This window comes from Suricata suricatta, chromosome 13 (genome assembly GCF_006229205.1).
Source record: "Suricata suricatta isolate VVHF042 chromosome 13, meerkat_22Aug2017_6uvM2_HiC, whole genome shotgun sequence".
Classification (NCBI taxonomy): domain Eukaryota; kingdom Metazoa; phylum Chordata; class Mammalia; order Carnivora; family Herpestidae; genus Suricata; species Suricata suricatta.
Genome location: NC_043712.1, coordinates 6,514,565 through 6,535,347, shown reverse-complemented (window position 1 = coordinate 6,535,347; position 20,783 = coordinate 6,514,565). Strand labels below are relative to the sequence as shown.

General features: G+C 55.4%; 1 protein-coding gene across 4 annotated transcripts in view; it reads right to left on the bottom strand.

The window, feature by feature from the left end:
• Positions 1-3,947: 3,947 nt before the first annotated feature.
• ZER1 (zyg-11 related cell cycle regulator) overlaps positions 3,948-20,783 on the bottom strand; it is a 31,003-nt gene continuing 14,167 nt past the window's right edge. For 3 of the 4 annotated variants that reach the window (XM_029920306.1, XM_029920305.1, XM_029920304.1), the window contains 14 exons: positions 20,498-20,648; positions 19,865-20,301; positions 19,409-19,585; positions 18,448-18,562; positions 18,139-18,285; positions 17,621-17,794; positions 13,524-13,739; positions 12,773-12,814; positions 12,489-12,608; positions 10,929-11,044; positions 10,425-10,613; positions 9,060-9,157; positions 7,583-7,685; positions 3,948-5,636 (listed from right to left, as the gene is read on the bottom strand). In XM_029920306.1, the coding sequence (XP_029776166.1) occupies positions 5,579-5,636; positions 7,583-7,685; positions 9,060-9,157; positions 10,425-10,613; positions 10,929-11,044; positions 12,489-12,608; positions 12,773-12,814; positions 13,524-13,739; positions 17,621-17,794; positions 18,139-18,285; positions 18,448-18,562; positions 19,409-19,585; positions 19,865-20,301; positions 20,498-20,648 (2,143 nt within the window). In that variant the 3' untranslated portion in view covers positions 3,948-5,578. The remainder of the gene's footprint in view (positions 5,637-7,582; positions 7,686-9,059; positions 9,158-10,424; positions 10,614-10,928; positions 11,045-12,488; positions 12,609-12,772; positions 12,815-13,523; positions 13,740-17,620; positions 17,795-18,138; positions 18,286-18,447; positions 18,563-19,408; positions 19,586-19,864; positions 20,302-20,497; positions 20,649-20,783) is intronic. The other variant, XM_029920307.1, reaches the window with a different exon arrangement.

Here is a 20,783-nt window from a genome sequence, read left to right as displayed (position 1 = left end):
GGGTGCTTCCTTCTTCAAGGCGTTCGGTGTTGACTCCAGGGTTGTAGGATTGTGCCGGTTTCAAAGACATGACTGAGTTCTCTAGAGGGAACTAAAGGACTGCCCTAGGTTGTTATCTCCTTGATTTTCATTTTTAGCTATTGCAAATGGGGGCGCCTGGGTGGCTCGGTGGGTTAAGCCTCTGACTTCCGCTCAGGTCATGACATCACGTTGTGGGTTCCAGCCCCACGTGGGGCTGTGTGCTGACAGCTCAGAGCCTGGAGCCTGCTTTGGCTTCTGTGCCTCCCTCTCTCTCTGCCGCTCCCCTGATTGTCCTAGCTGTCTCTCAAGAATAAATAAATAAACCTTAAAAAAAAAGACACTGTAAATGGGATGAGAGCAAAGTGGTCATCCGTGGTGTAGATCCTGGGTGGAAGGGGCCAAGTGGAGTCAGAGTTAGAAATACCAGCACTGCCCCTTCCTACCGGTGAACTTGGGCAAGTTACTGAACCGCTCTGAGCTGTTTTCTGTCTATGTAGAGGGGATTGATAAAGCACCGCCCTACTAAGGTGGTTCGGAGGATTAAATAATGCAAGTACAGTTGTCTAGCAGGGGACTGTCCTCTCCCCTGCTATAAAGCCGACACCTCATCCTGCCAGAAGGACTTGCCCAACCCGACACTTCAGGCTGTTCTCAGAGGAAACCTCTTCAGCACTCACTGTTCACATTCCTTCAACTGTGTCCCCAGGGTATTTTCCATTCTGCCCCGCCTTTTCCACCCAACCTCCCCTTGATCCCAGCACCCGCCTTCTTTCTCCCACTGACCCTACAGTATACTCTTCTGACATCCGCTGTTTTGTCGGCTCAGCATCCCTTTTTCTGTTGGGGAACTGCCTCTTCCCCATTCAACGTGGTCCTGGAGGAACAGTCCTTCACTCCACAGGGTGGTAAGAGACATGTGGGCATGTGACTCTAGAAGGCCAAACTTGGTTCCCTGTCTCAGTGTCCCCAGTGATTGGTTCTAGGTGGTGGACATGTGACTCAGCAGGGCCAATCAGAAGCATTCCATGAGAGTACTCTAGAAATGCGGAGAAAGGGGCATTCTTCTAGAGCTCATGGTTAAAGAATAGGATATACTGGTAGGGGCGCCTGGGTGGCTCAGTGGGTTAAGCCTCCGACTTCAGCTCAGGTCATGATCTCACAGTTCATGCATTCAAGCCCCATGGTTTTGTGTGTGTGTTTTAAATTTTTATTCATTATTGAGAGACAGAGACAGAGCATGAGCATGGGGAGGGGCAGAGAGAGGGGGAGACACAGAATCTGAAGGAGTTTCCAGGCTTGACAGCTCGATGCGGGGCTTGAACCCACAAACTGTGCGATCATGATCTGAGCCGAAGTCGGATGCTTAACCAACTGAGCCACTCAGGTGCCCCAAGCCCCATGTTCAAGCCCCATGTTGGGCTCTGTGCTGACAGCTCAGAGCCTGCGGCCTGCTTCCGATTCTGTGTCTCCCTTTCTCTCTGCCTCTCCCCTACTCACAGTCTGTCTCCTGAAAATAAATAAACCTTAAAAAAATAGGATATAAAGGCAATTGGCAGTGTCTTTACACTATGTGGAGACAACTGTGGCAGGAGAGAATGAAGCCACCTTATAGAAACCTTGAGATAGTAGCACTGAAAGAGGGAGCGAGAGAGAGTCTTAGCGACACTGACTGGGCCCCCAGATCCAGCTATTCCTGAAGCTGATATTAACTTCCAGTTGCATCAGTCAGTGAATTCCCTCCCACCCTTGACTAGCCTGCGTAAGTATTTGAGTTGTGTGACTTTCACCTGCAAGTCAATCTTGGTTACTGCAATGGGTGAGCTAGGGTGCTGAGTGGAAGCACTTAAAAAATCCTGAAGCTTCCAGGGGGCGCCTGGGTGGCTCAGTCGGTAAAGTCTGACTTCGGCTCAGGTCAGATCTCATGTTTGTGGGTTCGAGCCCCGCATCAGGCTCTGTGCTGACAGCTAGCTCAGAGCCTGGAGCCTGGAGCCTGCTTCCGGTTCTGTGTCTCCTTCTCTCTCTGACCCTCCCCCTCTCATGCTCTGTCTCTCCTGTATCAAAAATTAATAAAACATTTAAAAAAATTAAAAAAAAATCCTGAAGCTTCCAGGAGTAGGGTGCTCTGCTCTATAGCAAGAGAGAGAAAGTCGGACACTAGTTAAAGCAGTAAGGATAGATGTTATCAGTAATACGCTGTTGCAGTGGGAACTGAATGCAACTTTGAGTGCCCAGGTGACTGGCATGTAAAGGGAGCCTGAGGGAGTGGAGAGAGGGAACAGCAGTGGCTGGAACAATTCAGGGAAGTGAAAAATGGCAAGGGGCTGCTCAGGGTAAGTGCTGATGAGGCCAGCTGTGTGTGCTAGCTGGCAGTAACTGAAGTCAGGTGCCTGTCCTTCCACAGGGACTAGGAAACAGAGGCCTGATCCTTCCCGAGCATGACACTTTGAAGGAATGGCCTTCGGGTCTCCTGAGGAGTAGGGGATACAAATACATTTCAAAGGGACAGAAGAAGGATACGCCAGTAAATGCTCTAAGACAGGGTGGAGTGGGGGTTATAACAAGGTAGCCTTGAGCTTTTTCAGGCAGGCATTTTAAGGGGGGGGGCTGGGGTCATCTTAGGGGTGTGACCTTGAGCTGTCAGAAACTATGTTAGCGATTAAGTTTTTTTTTAATTTTTTAATGTTTTATTTTAGAGAGACACAGAGAGAGCATGAGCAGGGGAGGGTCAGAAAGAGAGGGAGACACAGAATCCAAAGCAGGCTCCGGGCTCTGAGCTGTCAGCACAGACCCTGACATGGGGCTCGAACCCACGAACCCTGAGATCATGACCTGAGCCGAAGTCAGACACTTAAATCGACTCAGCCACCCAGGTGCCCCAGCAATTAAGTTTTTTAAAGTAGGGGGAGGGAGGTGGACAAAGTCAGGTGTGGTCAGAGCCTGTAGTGGTTCTCCTAAGTCAAGGTTGAAGCCTGATTGGGAAGAGGGCTCCGGAGAACCTGGCCAGAGTTTGGCTAAGGAGCGCGTCCGTGTCTCTGGACACTGGGCACATCACCCGCCTGGCATGTGTGGGGATGAGCCCCTTCGATCGGCTCCTGGCACCTAGATCGTTCCAGGAAGAGAGCTCTCGACAGGCGTGGCCTCAGTAGTCCTCCGGGGCACCGAGGGCACGGTTGGCAGTTACACCAGAACAAAGCCAGGCTCCCTGCTACCCCTCTGGCCCCTCCTGCTTGTGCCCTTGTCCTTCACTCTGCTGCCACCACACGGGGTGCCTCACGGCTCTCCCCGTAAGGTCCTTCTAGCAGGGCCCTGTGTCTGCCGTGTTCCCTCCGTGGCCCCCCACCCCGCCGGCCCGGCCAGGCAGCCTTGCGTTTCGCAAGGTCTCCTCTCGTGAGAAGCCTCCCCCTGCCTGCTGGGGGACACTGAGCTGTCTCTTGCGTCCACACTGAAGGTGATCTTCCCTCACTGCCGCGCCTGCGTGGCCCAGCTAACTGCAGTCTCCCCAGGGGCCCTCCGCGCCTCCCGGCCCACAGGGGGCGCCCTCTCTGTGCTCCCTGCGCACCGCCCGCTGGGGCCTACTCTCACACCTGACACTGTGGCGACCATCAGACGCCACCGCCCTGGGCAGGGGCCCTGCTGGGCAGCAGTGGAAAGAACGCAGACTCAAGGAGCGTTTGTTTTGTTTTTGTCCAGAAATCATACACACGAAACTGCACACTTCCTAACCGCCAACCAAAAAAAAAGGCAGAGGAGGCAGGAACTTCAGCCCGATCTGCCACCTGTCCCCAGGCTGCGGTCGACCGGCCAGTCACACAGATCACCCGAGGTACCCTCCCGGCTGCAGGTTCCCTCACTCAGCCCAGGGCTCAAACCAAATGCAGCCCCTCTCCGGACCCCGTCCCTTCTTCAAAAACGACACTCCGCTCTTCTCCACTTTGCACAAAAATGTATTTCTGTGACATCCCAAAGTACAGACATTTTATTCGGGCCCCCAGGTGGTAAAGCAACTCGATGAGGGCTCCGCCCTGGGTCTGGCTCAGGCCGGGTGAGCTTGGGGGGCGGGGGCAGATGCGGCCTGTTTGCCGAGCTTGGGGAGCGCGGGGCAGCCGCCTCCTTCCCGGGACTGGCAGGGACAGACTTCAGGGGAGAAGGCCTGGTGCCTCTCCTGGGGGCTGCTCATCCCGCGTGTCCTGCCCGGAGGCAGAAATGCTAGAAGAATCCAAAACCAGGCCCAGGGAAGCAGGAAGGAAGAAAGGTCACCCTCGAAGGGATGCCTGTGGAGTCGGCCCTGCTCCCCCAGCGCCTTGCTCTGGAAGGGGCGTCCTTACCGCCGCCTGTCTCACGAGAAGCAATTCAGAGTTACATCACGGGAGGACCACAAGATATTTTGAGATATATTTGCGGCTCACACTTCTCTGAAACACGGCACAGAGGTTCCCGAGGTGAGGCCTGGGGACAGGGAGGAGAGACCCGGGAAGGGCCACACGGGGCCACGCACGCTGTGGCCGGTGCTGGTCTAGAGGCGGTTAGCTGTTGCTGTGGGTCCGGCCCGAGCGGGGACCTCCTGCCTCCCAGAGAGACAAGTGGGGTCCTCCAGGCAGTGGGGCGGGGCGGGGGGGGGATGGCAAATGAGGCCGGCTCAGTTCTGCTGGTGGGGTGCCTGGGCACCATGCGTACTGCGGGCAGGCGAAGGGCTGGGGAGGGGCAAGCCCCAGAGCCAAGAGGTGCTGGCTTCCAGGGCGGGGGGCAGGTGCGGAATCTGTTTGGCAGAAGAGGCAGTGGAATCTGCCTGAGTTCTGACCAGCCCTGGGCTGGGGCCTTCAGTAGCCTGGGACCTGGTGGGAGACCAGGAGGCACCTCCGTAGCAGCGTGGCCTCAGGCAGGCCCGGCCAGAGAACAGCGAGACCTCTGCAAGCCCCGCTCCTGAGCGTCCCCTGGGGCCGGGCTTGCCTGGGCCTGGGCACTCGCTTCCTTGCCCCAGACGGCCCACGGCCGGGAGCACCAAGGCATCTGGGAGGCCCAGTGGGGCTAGTTTTCATGGCAAACCCCATCAGCCACACCCAGGAGCCCAGATGGGGTTCTCAGGCTTTGGGGGGTGGGTTGGGGTGCTGGCGTGGGCTGTTAAAAGCCTGCTGCCTCTCCTAATGGGAAGTGAGGCCAGGGTCTGAGGTCACTGGGCAAGGACTGGACTCTCACAACGTCAGAGGCATGGAGTCTGGTGGGGGCGGGAGTGAGCGGCAGCGATGAAGGCTTGGAGTCGGGGCTTGAGAATGGCCGCGGAAGCTGCGGGGACTCGCAGGAGTGCTGCTTTTGTTTTTGTACAGAAATCATACACACAAAACTTCACACTTCCTAACCAAAAAAAATAATATATATATAATATATATATAATATATATATCTCACTAATGTTAAGGAAAAGCGTCGGTTGTGCAAAAGTCCCCCTGTGTCCCTTCACCCAGCGGGAGGCTCCCCAGTGGGGGGTCTGCCGGCTGGGCTGCTGGGGAGCTTCCTCCTGGCCTCGTGGTCCAGAGCCGTGGCGGCCGCGGGGACGGAGGCCTCTATCTGGACGTGTCCATGTTCTCCTCTTTAAAGTTACTGCAGTGCTCAATCACCTTGCTGGAGACCGGGAGAGAGAGGATGAGAGGCTGGCCCGGGGTGGGGGTGGGGGTGGGGGTGGGGCCCGCCATGCCCAGCTGATGAAGCAAATGCCAACAGTGCCCAGGACCTGACGGTGGGGATGGGTCAGAAGGGCTGGCGGGGCGGCCCGCACGCGAGGGATGCCAGGAAAGCACCGCCTGCGGCCATGAACACCACTGGCGCCCTGTGCCCTCTCCGCCCTCCCCCTGCCTCAGCGCCAGAGCCTCTGTGGTTAGGGGCTCCCCTGCGTCAGCTCCGGCCTGACCTCCGCCACCCGCAGCTCCTTTCCTGAGCGCTGTCTTCCTTCCTCCTTCCCCCTGCACACCCGGGCCTTTTTCCTCGCCGGAGTCTGCCAGTGGGCCCCAAACCGCCTGCGTGTCACATTTGCCCAAAGGTCTGAGGCGATCGGATGGGGGCCAGGGCAATCACTCCTGCACGAGGGTCCCTGACACCCTGCAGAGGCCAGGCGCAGGGCAGTGGTCCGGAATGACCACTGGCGTGCGGGGCCCAGTCTCTCGCCCCCTCTGGGCTGACCCTTGAGAAGCACCACCCTGCTGCAGTCACCCTGGACCCCTTTCCATTCAACACTAAGCCTTTGGGTTGGGCGGGGCCGGGGGCGGTTTTCACGGCAGCCCCCATATGAATGCTCAAGAGGTGCCCAGAGCAGGGCAGGGGCAGGGTGGGCAGAGTGACTCATGAGCTCCCGCTTAGTGTCACTCACACCTGCCTCAGACGGGCCGGCCGGCTCGGACACACATCTCGGTCTTCCGGAACTGTTCAGAGGGACGGGGGCAGGTTTGTGGGGCAGGTTTCCCCAGCTTCTCAACTCGCCTGGGATCCCCGCTGCTAGCTCCCAGACCCACTGGAAAAGAAAATCTAGGGGGGCCTGTACGTTTTTAACACTCCTCTCGGATGATTCTTTAGGGAGATTCAGTTTGAGAACCACTCATTCTGCCAGTCTCAAACTCAGACAAATCTGTCAATGAATGTTCATGAGGTGGAAACAGCGGCCCTCGCGGCCCAGCGGGTCCTGAGCTCCAGGCCCTCCTCCCTGATGCTCCTGGCTCTACGCCGTGTCCACGACTGGGGTAAACCCGAGCAGGCTCCCCTCTGGAACGGATCTCGGAGAAAGCGAGGTCGGTACTGCCGACGGCCATGTGCAGGACCCCGAGAGAGGCTCGTGCGCCGACAGGAGCAGGACCAGGGCTGCTGAGGTGTCAGGCACGGTCATGGATGCCACACGGCAGCCGGGCGTGGCGGCTCTGCTGTGGGCAGGGCCTGGCGGCTCGGAAACCCGCGACCACTCGGGTGCCAGCTCTCCAGAGTGAGCTCTACCACACCGTGTCCTCTCTTCAGATGGAAGGTCTTTGGCCAAAAGTAATGATGAATTTTGGGGTGCCTGGGTGGCTCAGTCAGATAAACCTCCGACTTCGGCTCAGGTCATGATCCCGCGGTTCATGGGTTCAAGCCCCGCGTCGGGCTCTGTGCTCACAGCTCAGAGCCTGGAGCCTGCTTCCGATTCTGTGTCTCCCTCTCTCTCTGCCCCCTCCCCTGTTCGCTCTCTGTCTCTCAAAAATGAGTTAATGTTAAAAAAATTTTTAAAAGAATAAAAAATGATGATTTCCTGCTAAGGACCAGTAATGAGAGGATGAATTCGTTGGACGTAAGAGGAAGGGAAGCGTACAAAGGAGGACAATGACGCTCTGTCCAGAGTGTCCAGCCACACGGTGGCCGACATGATGTTCAGGGAGGGCCCACCCCCGCTGGACGTGGGGACACCGTCCACCTCCACACTCCACTCCTGCGTTGCCCCTGGGAGCCTTGGACAGCCCTAGCTCCCAGGACCGCCCCCCCCCCCCCGGCCCCACGGTGTCCCTCACTCCCCCAAACCAAGGCTGCCAGTGGAAACACCGTCTGCCTCTTACCGGGCCATTTCCTTGGTCTCCTGCCGGGCGGTGGCCATCTTGGTCATGTCCCTCAGGAGGGGAAGCCCCCCTTCTTTGATCAGCAGGGGGCAGTACTTGTCGGCTGTGGGAGGGGCAGACGGCAGGCGGTCAGGGGAGGTCTTCCCCGCACCCTGTGGCCCAGAACCCACCCTTGCTATGAGGGCCACCCTCCCAGAGGGGTGGGGTGCAGACGCAGGCCTGGTGAGGACTCCACTGCCCTCCAGGGGGGGAGCTGTGATTGCCTGGCCCCTCAGGCCTGAGTTCCTGGGTCCGCTGCGGGAGCGAGGGGCGGGTCCTTGGAAAAGGCGACTCTGGTATGCAGTCACATTTCTTTCCACAGCTCACCCTATGGGAAATGCCACCCAACCCTGTGGCTTCCATTCCCTGAGAAGCTTTGGTAAGAATGCAGAGTCCTAAGTCCTGACCTTGGGCATTCTGATTCAACAAATGCAGGAGCCTGTATTGGTGTGTATTTTTAACAAAATGCCGCCAGGGGATGCTGGTGACCAGCCAGGTCGGAAACACTGTTGGTGCCTACTATTGGGCGGTGTCATGGTTCATGCCAATAAAGAACATTCTAGGGCTCAGGACCCAGGGCTTTACACTCTGCGGAGAACACGGGCATTTCAGTGCCCTTTCCCCCAACCCCAGCTCTATGTAGGAGCTATTTTTATCCCTTCGCTTTTATAGATGAAAGAACGGAGGTTCAGAGAGACAGAGGCTTGTCCATGGGGGTCCCAGCTCAGGGCGCTTTCCTCTGTCCCACATTGCGTCTGAGGGAAGGTACTACTGTTAGTAAGGCTAACCACAAGCAATGATGAAAAAGGCGAATGCTTACTGGAGAGCTGGTATGGGCCAAGCACTAAGCGCACCTCATTTTACAGCATTTTAAAGATGAGGAAACCGAGGCCCAGAGAGGTTCAATAGCCCCTGTGCGGAGACATGACCAGGAAGAAAGACAAGGAGGGTGGAACCCGGCCTGTCATCAAGGTCTCTGGGTGCCACACCTGTCTCTCCTCCACCCAAGGCCACGGAGCGGAGGATGGGTCAGGCTCTCCTAGGGGAGGGTGGGACTCTTTGCAGAATAGAGCTAGGCTTGTTTTAAAGTTCTTTCCTGTTCCCTGGGAAGTCTGCTTCCTCGGGGGTTGGTTCTCTGTTTGGGTTGGTTTTACTTCATCTTCCGGAAGGCACACAGATTTCTGACTAGTCACTTATCTGGAAGCAGGAGGCATTAAGAAAGAGGTCTGGGAGCTCTGGCTGGGCTGGCCTGCCTGGCTTGATTCTGGAGATGAGGCCGGGCCAGCCATTATGCTGGGCGGCCTGAACATTCTGGAAAGAGGAGGGCTGTGTGTTCTTAGTGCTCCTTCCCCGGTTATAAGCTCCCTGAGGGCAAGCCTGCTTGCAGCCAGGGGCGCGTCCCTGTGTCTGACCCAAGGACAAGTGGGTGGGTACTCACGGTAGACAGACACAAGGTTGTACAGGGCCCAGGTGGCCCAGTGCTGGCTGACAGGGGAGATGCCCTGAGGAAGGAGGCGAAGAATCGGTTCGAACGACCTGCAGAAAGGAAAATCAAGGTCAAGTGTCATGCCAGGGTTGGGGGAGTGCATCTTCTCTGTGGAGGGTTCTCCTTCCGGAGGGTCCTACAGACGCAGGCCAGGAAGACACAATGGACACAGGGGCCATTGGGCCCATCAGCGCACTTCAGGCTCCACAAAGTGAGCTCCCTTGTGAGAGAGGTCAAGAGCATGGACACGTACGGGAGGTAGGAGGGACGCAGAAAAGAGGGAGACAGAAAGAACAGGGAGACAGGGAGAAGTACCCTGAGAAAAGGAAGTGTGAGTACACTTCTTAGAATGGTCTTTTGTTAAATGTTTGTTTATTTTTGAAAGGACGGGAGGATCCGAAGTGGGCTCTGGGCTGACAGCAGAAAGCCTGATGTGGGGCTTGAACTCACAAATCATGAGATCGTGACCTGAGCTGAAGTCAGACACTTAACCAACTGAGCCACCCAGACGCCCCTACACTTCTTAGAATAGCCTTCTATGGGTCATCTGGAGTCATGGTCCAAAAGCCTGAAAAATGTATGTGCAGGGGCTCCTTAGTGGTTCAGTCGGTTAGGCCTCCGATTCTGGCTCAGGTCATGATCTCACAGTTCATGAGTCCAAGCCCCACATCGGGCTCTGTGCTGACAGCCCAGAGCCTGGAGCCTGCTTCCAGTTCTGTGTTTCCCTCTCTGCCTCTCCCCTGCTCATGCTCTGTCTCTCTCTCTCAAAAATAAACAAACATTAAAAAAAGACCTGTGTGCAAACCCCCTGGCCCCGTGATTCACTCCACCTCTCCTTGGGAACAACAGTAACTGGCTGGAAATTCAGTCACAAGGTAGGAAGGCTTGATGCCCGCTGGATCGCACAGAATTAAATCCCTGCAGAGGGAAACTGCCGGAAGAGGGGGCCGCAGGACTGTGAGTAGAGGTCCCTGCAGGGACCGAGCTCATGAAAGGTTTAGGTTTTGTTTCTATTGTGCGTCTGTAATTTTCTTCTTCTTTTCTCTTCCCACAGATATGCATGTATCAAATGTCTGTCAACAGGAAGTTCTGGGCACACGCGGGTGCTGATGTGCATGAAACGTGCACCGAGCTTTACGGGTGAGATGTATGCCGGGTGCCGTGCGCGGACCTCAGTGAGGCCTGCCGGCGACTAGAAGGCAAGACGCTCTCGCCAGACCTCGCTCTAGGAGCGTCCAACCGGTCTGCAAAGGGCCCGCCCCTCTGCCCCTCCGCCCCTCCTCCCGCCCGCACGCCCCGCCCCTCCTCCCGCCGCACCTGTAGTTGATATTTCTCCGAGAGTTGATGTCCCAGCTCTGGATGGCGGCCCACATGCGCTCCTCCACCTCCTCCCGCTGCGGTTCACAGATGCCCCACGCCTCGGGCCCGTCGAACATTATGTGGGAGAGGACGCCGCAGGCGTTGTACGAAACCTCGATTCCGTCGGCTTTGCTCTCCAGCAGGTTGCTGCCCAGAAGAGAGAAAAATCCCTGTAAGTCCCTCTTCAGCAACCAGCTATTGGACCCCCAGCTTACAAACCAGATGCCAGAGGCACTGCTGATTTACCACCTATTATCCATACACAGATGACTTCTAAAAGTAAGGATCCGAGATCGCTTAAGATATGGCTCTAAGAGGACTACTTATGGAGGGTTGAGAGAAACCATCGGTGACATTTCTAACAGAAGCCTAGGCTAAGACCAATTACTGCAACTCAGCATAGACTAGAGCTCTGAGCATCCTGGTGGCCAAGACAAAAAGGGAAAGGAAAGAAATACTAACCTGAAGACACTGATAAACTGGGAAGTCATTAGTTGGGGCCGCAGCTCCTTCACCTCTGCCACATTCCCCAAGAGTCCTAGCATATTCCGGTGCAGTTCCTGCTTCTCTGGGAATTCCTGGCAAAATGAGAGCCATTGGGGCCATTAGTACTTAATTAGGACTTAATTAGTGTCTGGTATTGTTAACCTAGAAACTTGATGGGTATCTGACTGGCCATTCTGACTGGACAAAGGGGGAGCAATATGCCCACACACCTTCTAAGGCACCTAGAACAGTGCTGGGCACATACTAAACAGGATTAAAATGGTGGGGAGTCCTTGCCACAAAACCAAAGGCTAAGTGGAGAGCTGACCTATAAAACTACAAATAAGACAAACGTGGTTCTGTTTGACAAAGCTCAAAATACTAGTTTAAGGGAATCTTCACAAAAACTAGAGCAAGAAAACAAAGGATAAATTTATTAATTTGTTTAATAATGGCTACCATTTATTTATTGTTTTTTACGTCAGCTCTATGCCCAATGTGGGGCTTCAATTCACAACCTGGAGATCAAGAGTCACAATGCTCTCCTGACTAAGCCAGCTAGGCACTGCCAGGATGAGTTTTAATTTTTTTTAACATTTTATTTATTTTTGAGAGAGAAAGAGCATGAGTGGGGGAGGGTAGAGAGAGGGAGACACAGAATCTGAAGCAGGCTCTAGGCTCTGAGCTGTCAGCACAGAACCCCACATGGGGCTCAAACCCACTAAGTGTCAGATCATGACCTGAGCCAAAGTCAGATGCCCAACCGACTGAGCCACCCAGGCGCCCCTGTTTTAAAAGAACAAGTGAGTTCAGGTCCCACATTGGGCTCTGTGCTGGGTGTGAAGTCTAGATAAAAAAAAAAGAAAGAAAGAAAAAAGAGGGGCACCTGGATGGCTCAGTTAAGGGTCGGACTCTTGATTTCGGCTCAGGTCATGATCTCATGGTTCGCAGGATCAACCACCCATGTTCACACCCACAGCGCAGAACCTGCTTGGGTTTCTTTCTTTTCCCCCCCTGCCCTTCCCTGCTCACGCACTGTTTTTCTCTCTGTCTCTAAATAGACTTAAAAAAAAAAAAAAAAGAAAGATAAAAAGAAGGAAAAAAAAAAGACCATCCTACTGGTGGTGCCTGGCTGGCTCAGTAGCTGGAGTGTGCAACTCCTGATCTCGGGGTTGTGAGTTCGAGCCCCATGCTGGGTGTAGTGATTACTTAAAATTACCATCTGAATAAACAAATAATAAAATAAAGTAAAATAAAATACCATCTACTGGACAGAATTTTGTCCAGCCGATACCCCAGCGGTCCTTAGCCAGCCTGTGGGCAGCCTAGAAATCACTGTGACGAAGGATGGGCCAGGGTTTTCCCTTAGAAGGAGGGCTCTAAGTGAGGGGCTGGGGCTGGGGCTGTGGGTCAGCCCTGCCACGGGAACTGTGGGGGGAGGGGCTGCTGACCGACCGGACGGGTGGGGAGCCTGGGGACAGGAGAGCGGCCACACGGGTGGCCGAGGAGGCCGCTGCCGCCGGAGACGGGCCGTACCTTCAGGCAGTCCAGGAAGAGCTTCATGCCGTTGAAGTTGAGGAACATCTCACAGTTGTCCGGCGTCTCGTCCGTGATGTTCCACAGGGCGCTCCAGGAGAACTCCATCACCTGGTCACACTGAGGGTGAAGGGAGGGCTCAGCGCAGCCCGCCTGGAGGGCCCTGCAGGCTCCCAGCACCCATGTGGGCGTCCCCCTGACAAAACAGGGGGCTCCTCCGGGGGCAGACTGTCCCCTCGTGGGCTAGGGGAGGGGCAAAGGAGCTTCGTGAAGACTCCACTTACTATCTTGTCCAGCAGCTTCTTCTGAATCAGCTTCAGCATGGTCTGTGGGCAGAGGAGAGAACGTGCAGGAGACCAGGGCTCGAGAGCAACCATGTCCCCCAAGAACCGAGATGGAGGGAGAGGCAGCACAGCAGTTCTAGTCCTGGCCAATGCATCTGGACGGGACCAGATTCGCCTGTCTGGTCTGAGGACGTGCAACCCACAGGCTTGGCCCTCAGCAGCAGGAGGCCTGGGTGCCGGTCCTGGCTTGACTCTGACTCCCCACGTAGCTTTGGGCCTGGGCCTCCCCTCTGTGGGCACCAGCCCAGCCAGCCATAAAGTAAGAGGAGGAGACTGCACGTTCCTGCTTCATTCCTTCCTCCCGTTCATGAGCAAACACTGATCTCCTAGCGCCACACTGGGAAGTGCTGAGGACGTCGTGACGGAAGCAGGGTGTGCCTTTCCCCACAGAACCACAACCCAGTGGGGAGGCCGACATGACACAGACAGTCCCTCACATGCTTATTTAACCCCAGTTAGAAAGACCTAACAGGGGACCTGGTCTGAGGAGCCAGGAGCGGCCTGGACAGTGGGACCAAATGGACGGATGGAGGGGCCGAGAGAAGATGCGAGTGTTCCAGGTGGAGGAAATGTCCAGGGACATAAGCTATGTTCATGGTTAGGAGACTCGCCCTCGGGTCTGGCCTAAACCCTTCATGCGGCAGCGGGGCTACGGAACGGGGAGGCGGGGAGGGGGCGTGCGGGCACGCACCACGACAAAGCCCATCTTGCCCACAGCCTCCTTGTGGTCGTTGTCCACCTGGCAGACCAGCGCGTTGCACAGGTGCACGGCGATGCGCTGGATGGACTCGTCCTGCCGCGTGGGGTTGAGGATGCTGAGCAGGAGCTCATTGACGCGGCGGTACTGGAACTCCAGCTCCTCGGGGATGCTGAAGTTGCAGAGAGTCAGGCAGCAGTTCCGCTGGACCTGGGGCGGGGCCGGGCAGACAGGCAAAGCACAGTCAAGGTCAGACTCGGGAGCTGGAGCCTCCAGGGGCTCTCCCAGAGGTGCGGGGCCAGCCCGAGCTGTGCTGGTCTGAGAGGAGACTACGGGGCCTTTTTTTTTTTTTAAACATTAAAAAAAAAACAACCCAAACCCATGAGATGTACTCTTCATACAGAAGAGGGCATATTAAAACACAAAATGCATAGTTTTTACAAGCATTTACGAGGCGAGCAAGCCTTCTAACAACCGTGTAACCACCACCTGGGGCAGGAAACAACAGTGCCAGCACCCCGAAATCCCCATAGGTCCCTTTCCTGATCAGAAGCTCCCCCTCCCCACCAGAGGGAACTAGTATTCCTGCTATTCTACATGGAACGTTCTCTAGCATCCTGCTTATGTTCGGTCAACCGTAGGTTTGTCAGATTAGCGGTGTTGTTGTAAAGTGGCTGCAAAGCATTCATTCTTCGGCCGCAGTCTGGTACTTTGATTTATGCGTCCACCCCACTGTGGGCGCACATCCGAGGGGGCTTCAGTGTTTGGCAACCTCAATGTTCGGTGCACATGCCGGCGCCGGGCACGCGGACTTCTCCAGGGCACGGGCGCCGGGGCGGGACTCCGGGGCCACACGACGTGCACGTCTTCAACTTGATCAGGTGACCCCAGACGGTCCCCCAAAGCGGCTGCACCAGCTTACAGACCCGCCAGCAGAGTAGGAGGCCTCAAGCTGCTCCACCTCTTCTATTTCTTTTCGTGTTGTCTGGGTTTTTTTTTCTTTTTTTACTTTTTTAAGTATTTGCAGTGCGTCTGCCTATAATTTGACTTGCTCCCATCACCCTTCCTCATTAGATTTTGGGAGATGATCGTACTTTATTAATTACGTAATTTAGAGGGCACCATCCTTGGTTAACTCTTTGTTTTACCCCCAAATACACAGATTGTTTTTAATTTGAGAAAAAAATTTATTTTCAATTATAACAGCGATACTATAAAAAGTTCAAATAGTACTCTTTGGGCAAAAAGTTAAAGTCTCTCCTTTTATTCCCCAGAAATGATCGCTGTTAAAAGTTTTGTGCATGTCCTTCTAGATTTTTCTCTCATGCAAATACAAATATATATTTGGGGGGGAGAAGAGGCAAATAAGATATTATATACATTGGTCCCAAACTTCTCCTCATGTATGAACATGCCCTGGACATCCTTCCACATGAGGGCATACACATTGGCCATAATATCTCCTGGTGGGGGTGGACTGTGTGCTACTTTTCTAGGTCTCTATTGCTAACATTCTGGTTTCCTCTAAAAACACTGCAACTGTGGAATACCTAGACCTAAAGATAAATGCACTTACAGTTTTGGCAAATTCTGCCAGTTGCCGTCCAAAAAGGCGGTACGGCTCCTACCTCACCAGTGGGAAGCATGCAGAAGTGCTTCCCCCCGGCCTTGGTCAACGCTGGGATCACTGATTTCTCGAGATGAAATGTGGTATCTTATTTTAATTTTCATTTCTTTGATAGAATTTATTCATTTGGGAGTCTTCAAGTAGCATTTTTGTCAAAAAAAAAAATAAGATACCCCTCTGACCTGATTATAAAATCAATCTCAGTGTTAGATTTATTCCTAGGTATTTTTTGGGTTTTGGTGCAGGTGTAAATGGGATCGATTCCTTGATTTCTCTTTCCGTTGCTCCACTGTTGGTGTATAGGAACGCAACCGATTTCTGTGCGTTGATTTTACATCCTGCAACTTTGCTGAATTCCTGGATCAGTTCTAGCAGTTTTTGGGTGGAATTGTTTGGGTTTTCCATATAGAGTATGTCATCTGCAAAGAGTGAAAGTTTGACCTCCTGCTGGCCGATTGGATGCCTTTTATTTCTTCGTGTTGTCTGATCGCTGAGGCCGAGACCTCCAATACTCTGTTGAATAACGTGGCGAGAGTGGACATCCCTGTCTCGTCCCCGACCTTAGGGGGAAGCCCCCAGTTCTTCTAAAACCAGTCTCAGTGTATTAGCTGCTCTCAAGTCTGGGGTTGGCAGGCAGTGGGAAAGCGGACCTTCTCATCCCTGGAGCGGCTGCATCGCCACCACGGTCTTTCTGGAGGGTAATTTGAGAATACACCCCAGATGCTTTAAAGATACACCTACCCACTGTCCCGGCAACTCCCAGTCACGTATAATAAGGATAATCAATTAAGTATGGTCAGCAAAGCCTTATTGGATACAGCAAAAAATGAAAGAGCCACCTAAGTGTTCACCAGGGGCCTGATTCAGCACCGGCAGCCCAGACACATGGGGCAGCGTGTCCGGCCGCTCTGTGGGGCGGGGCTTGGCCACTGCCTCCCAGCTCCAGCACGCAGTCAGCCCCCGGGGGCCTTCCCTGGATGAGGGCACTGAACCCCATTCAGGCACCAACAATTATCAAACAATAGTGAGACCCAGCTGCGGGGAGGAGGAGACTTGGACTGTGAACAAGTTTCACTTCGCAGTTGACACCTTTTCATAGTATGCCTGACCCTTGAACAACTCAGGGGTCAGAGACCCCTGAACCCCCCACCCCTGGATGCCACACAGCTGCAAATTCACATATACCTTCTGACTCCCCCCAAAACTTCACCACTAATAGCCTACTGTCGACCTGAAGCCTTTCTGATAACATTAATGGTTGATTAACACACATTTTGCACGTTATGTGCTCTGTATCCTGTAGTGTTACAATAAAGTGAGCTAGAGAAAAGAAAATGTTAGTAAGGAAGTCATTAAGGGGGACACCTGGGTGGCTTAGTCGGTTAAGCAACTATCTTCTTGATTTCGGCTCAGGGCATGATCTCATGGGTTATAAGGCCGAGCCCCGCGTCAGGCTCTGAGCTGACAGTGTGGAGCCTGCTTGGGATTCTCTCTCTGCCCCGCCCCTGCTTGCATGAGCCAGAGTTGCATGTGCTCTCTCAAAAAAATAAACTTTAAAAAAAAGTTTCAAAAAAAAAAGAAAGAGAAAACACATTGACAGGACTGTCGGGTCTTCGTCAAAGTCGGCCTCTCCGTGGACCTGCAGAGTTGACACCAGTGTTGTCCAAAGGTCAACTGTGCTTCAATTGGTTTGTTTTCTAAGCATTAGGTGTCTAAATTTTGTGAGCATAAAAGAAACATTACTTAAGAAATGCTGTTGTAAAAATGTGGATGATGGGATGCTCACATGCGGGAGACACTGTTGAAATAAGAATCCACATTACACAAACGGGAAGTTACACCTAAACACGCGCAGGCTAACTCCCAAACAACAGGAAGTCTACACCAACCGCGGCTACTCTGGGTGGTGCTGTTATGGTGGTCGGTGTTTTTTCTTCTTTATACCCGTAATTATAATTTTTCTACAGTAAAATTTCTTTTTTTAAAGAAATACGTACTTTTTAAAAGTAAGGTATGCACCCAGTATGGGGCTTGAACTCACAACCCTGAGATCAAGAGTCACATGCTCTACGGACTGAGCCAGCCAGGTGCCCCCACAGTTTTGTTACTTTGATAATAAAAGCAGATCTTGGGGGAAAATAAATAGCCCCCAGCAAAGTATAACAGAATCGCTGAGGAGTCATCATGAGCGGAGGCCAGGGGCAGAAGAGGGTCCCTGGGTGGGGGTGGCAGCAGGGGACGTACTGGTGAGGTGGGGCCGAGTTGCGGGGGCCCAGAATGCCAGGTCCCAGAGCTTGGGAGGGATGCTGTGGGTAAGAGGGCTGGCGGGGGGAGGGGACGCAGTACAGGGCCAGGCAACAAAGGGTGAGAGCAAGCACCCTGCTGGTGAGGCTGGGGCACGAAGGGAGCAGGGAGGGGGCGGCTGGGCCAGAGCATGCGGGGCCGTCACCGGCAGGGGGCTCACCGTCACCTCCTGGTAGGACTCCATGCCATTCAGCACCACCTGGATGACCTGCCGGCGCAGCCTGACGCTCTGCTCGGAGCGGTACTCGGAGTTGGTCAGGTAGAAGAGGGCGGCGCTGCCTGTGACCTGGATGTTCTTGTCATACTTGTGGCACTTGAGGGCCGTGATGACCAGCTGTGTGGAGACAGGCCTGGGTTGGCAAGTCCTGTTAAAGCCGTATAGGGCCACGCCTAGGGCTCTGCAAGGGGGCTCGGGTGCGTCCTCTGGGGTGCAGGTGACCCCGATCCTGTCCTCTGAGAGAAGTGAGGGCTGGGGGTGGAAACCAGGGCAAGGCCACGGTGCCGGGACAAATGAGGCACTGTGGGGCTGGGGCTCGGGGGGTAGGACTGCCTGTGTCCTGGGGATGAGGGGGACCAGCAAAGGAGGGACGGGGGCTCTGGGGACATGGCTCAGCCAAGTCCATGACCTGCCCGGCGGCGATGGACCGGAGACTGAGGACGCCAGGGGTCAGGGCTGACCTTCAGGGCCCGCAGAAGCTGGTTGCAGCGCTCGATGCGTGCGATGTCAAAAAGCAGGTTGATGGCCCGTGAGGTGATCTCAGGCCTGTGCTCCGTGTAGGCCTCGATGGCATTCAGCACCTGCTCCTCATTTTTGTCACCACTTACCTGGGAACGGAAAGTGCTCAGGGCCACTGGAAGAGGCCAAGCGATAGGATCCTCGATCCCAGCTCCGTCTCTAGCTCCAGGGCAGACACCTTGGGGTCCCCAGCCCACCCCCTTCCCTCGTCCCAGGGCTCCCTGCTCCTCCCCTCCCCCACTCCCTCTCACTTTGTAGGCGGGAATGTGTGTGAGGCGGCACAGGGAGGTCTCGAAGAGCCCAAGGAACTGCAGTGGCCTCTTCAGGGCCCGGAAAGGCATGATGCTGCTCTTGGAAGGCTCAATGCTGGGGGGAGAGCGTGCCGGGTCAGTGGCCTGTGGACCAGGGCTGCCCTGCGTTTATAAGGGCTTCTCCCGGGGGGTGGCTAGCCATTTACTTGGGGCCCTCTTCTAGGACCTCCAGCCTCATCTTTTTTTTTTTCCTTCTTAAGGGCAAGGGACATAGACCTCACCCCCCCCCCAAAGGAAGGGTGGCAAGGTCACATTATATAACACGTGGGGTGGGAGATACTGCTGCAGCCACCTTTGGGAGATAGCATCTGCCGTGCTGGTGAGGATGTGCCACCCTTAGGTTCTCCCGACAGTCATGAAGGGACATGCCCATCCAGCAAACCCCGCTGAAGGATGGCTGAGGGTAAGGAGTACAGCCGATTACAGCCCGATGGGCTTGAGTCAGATCTCTCAACCACCCGAGCCAGGAAGATGCCTATCTGCTGCGACTCCTGATACTCGCTGGACACTGCCGGCCGTCTCCTCGCCCCCGCCCCATCTCTATCCAGTCTCAGTGTCCTAATTCCCGCTCACTCCTCAAGCTGGCACCTTCCAGCCTTTACAGATGCTCTTCCCTCTGCTGGAACACCTTTCCTCTGGCAGACCCAGACAGAGCTTTCAGAACAGCGTGGGTGCCATTCCTTCTTCCTGATCTTCAGGGCAACCCCACAGCCCTGCCTCCCTCATCACCGTGCCAGTCATGACTCATCTGTCCCCACTAGCTCATACAGACTCGAGAGGGCAGGGTCTGATTCATTGCTTTATCTCCAGCACCCCGCACAGGCCTCGGCAGAAGGACACTCGGTAAGTGCTTGCTGAATGACAGACACCCCGCCGGCAACCATGGCAGGTGGGTCCCCACCTAGTCTGCCCTGCCTCCTCGTCCATCTTGGAGATGCTGCAGTTCTCCAGGATCATGTGGCCAGAGATGTCCAGGGACATCAGGTTCCCCAGCTTTTGCACAAAGAGGCTCAGCACCTTGCGAGTCAGCTTGAACTTGTAGTAGCTGGAGAGGCGGTCTCGGGAGATGTCCAGGTGTCTGGAGATTGGAGAGGGGGCCACAGGTCAGCACCAGACACAGGTCGGGGCCGCCTTGGAGACCCCTGCTGCAGCCTGTGGCAGGGGAGGGGCTGTCCCTGCCACAGCTGCTCCAGGGCATTCTGGGAGGAAGCCTGCTGGGCCCCAGAAGCCCCGAGGCAGCCGGTTTAAGGAAGGGGGTAGTCTCTTCCATCCCCGTTTGGCTGGGCTGGGGGCTCACGAGAGCACGGCACCCCCTCCCCCACCCCGAGCCCCAGTGAGCTCTGGGCCGGCAGCTCACCGAAGCTTGTGCAGCTGGACGATGACCCGGATGTGGTCATCCGACAGGTCCATGTTGTAGAGCACGAGGGACACGAGGCTGTCTTTCCACTGGGTTAGGAAGGCCGCGTCGCTCGTCTGGATGCCTGACAGGTCCAAGGCAGCCAGCGAGCTGAGCGGCCGCAGCAGAGACTCCACAGGGACCCCGTCGATCATGCGGCCCAAGTTGAGGAAGCGCAGGCGGCTGAAGCCCTCAAAAGTGAAGTCCTTGACCAGCACCTGGCAGGTGGGGTTGACGAGGCACTCGTCCTCACAGCCCCCCGGGTTCTCCTCCTCGTAGAAGATGTTCGCACAGCCAAAGAGGCTCAAGGACACCAAGGTGTGGCTGAAGCTCCTCAGTGTCTGCAGGCTCTTGGCGGACAGCTTCTCGCAGTTGGTCAGGTACAGCTCCACCAGGTCCTGGTGGCACGCACAGCTCGGTCACCAGCACGGCCCTCCCGGCCCCGGACGGCAGTTGAGCTCGGGAGGGGGGTGTATGGGGCAGGGGGCACGCTGGATTCTAGTGCTGACGGCGCGTGGACGGCCCCTGGCTCAACGGTCATCTCGAGCCAGCCTCCCCACGACCGTCCCCGCTGGCTGGCGAAGCGGGTCTCACCTGCTTGCGGATGGCCTCCAGGTCCTGGTCCTGCACCAGGTCCTCACGGAGGTGGATCCGGGTGAGGCGGGTGCTGCGGGGGTCGGAGAAAAGGCTGAAGAAGCTCTCATGTGGCTCGAAGTTGCAGGCGGCATTGACCAGCTCCACGTACCTGGGAAGGAGGAAAGCCTGGCTTGCGGGGGCGCCCAGGGACCCGCGTTGTCCCTCGAGACTCAGCACCAGCCCTCCTGTCCCTGATACCTTTCCTCATCATTGGTCAGAAACCTCTGTCTCCTCCATCCCTACC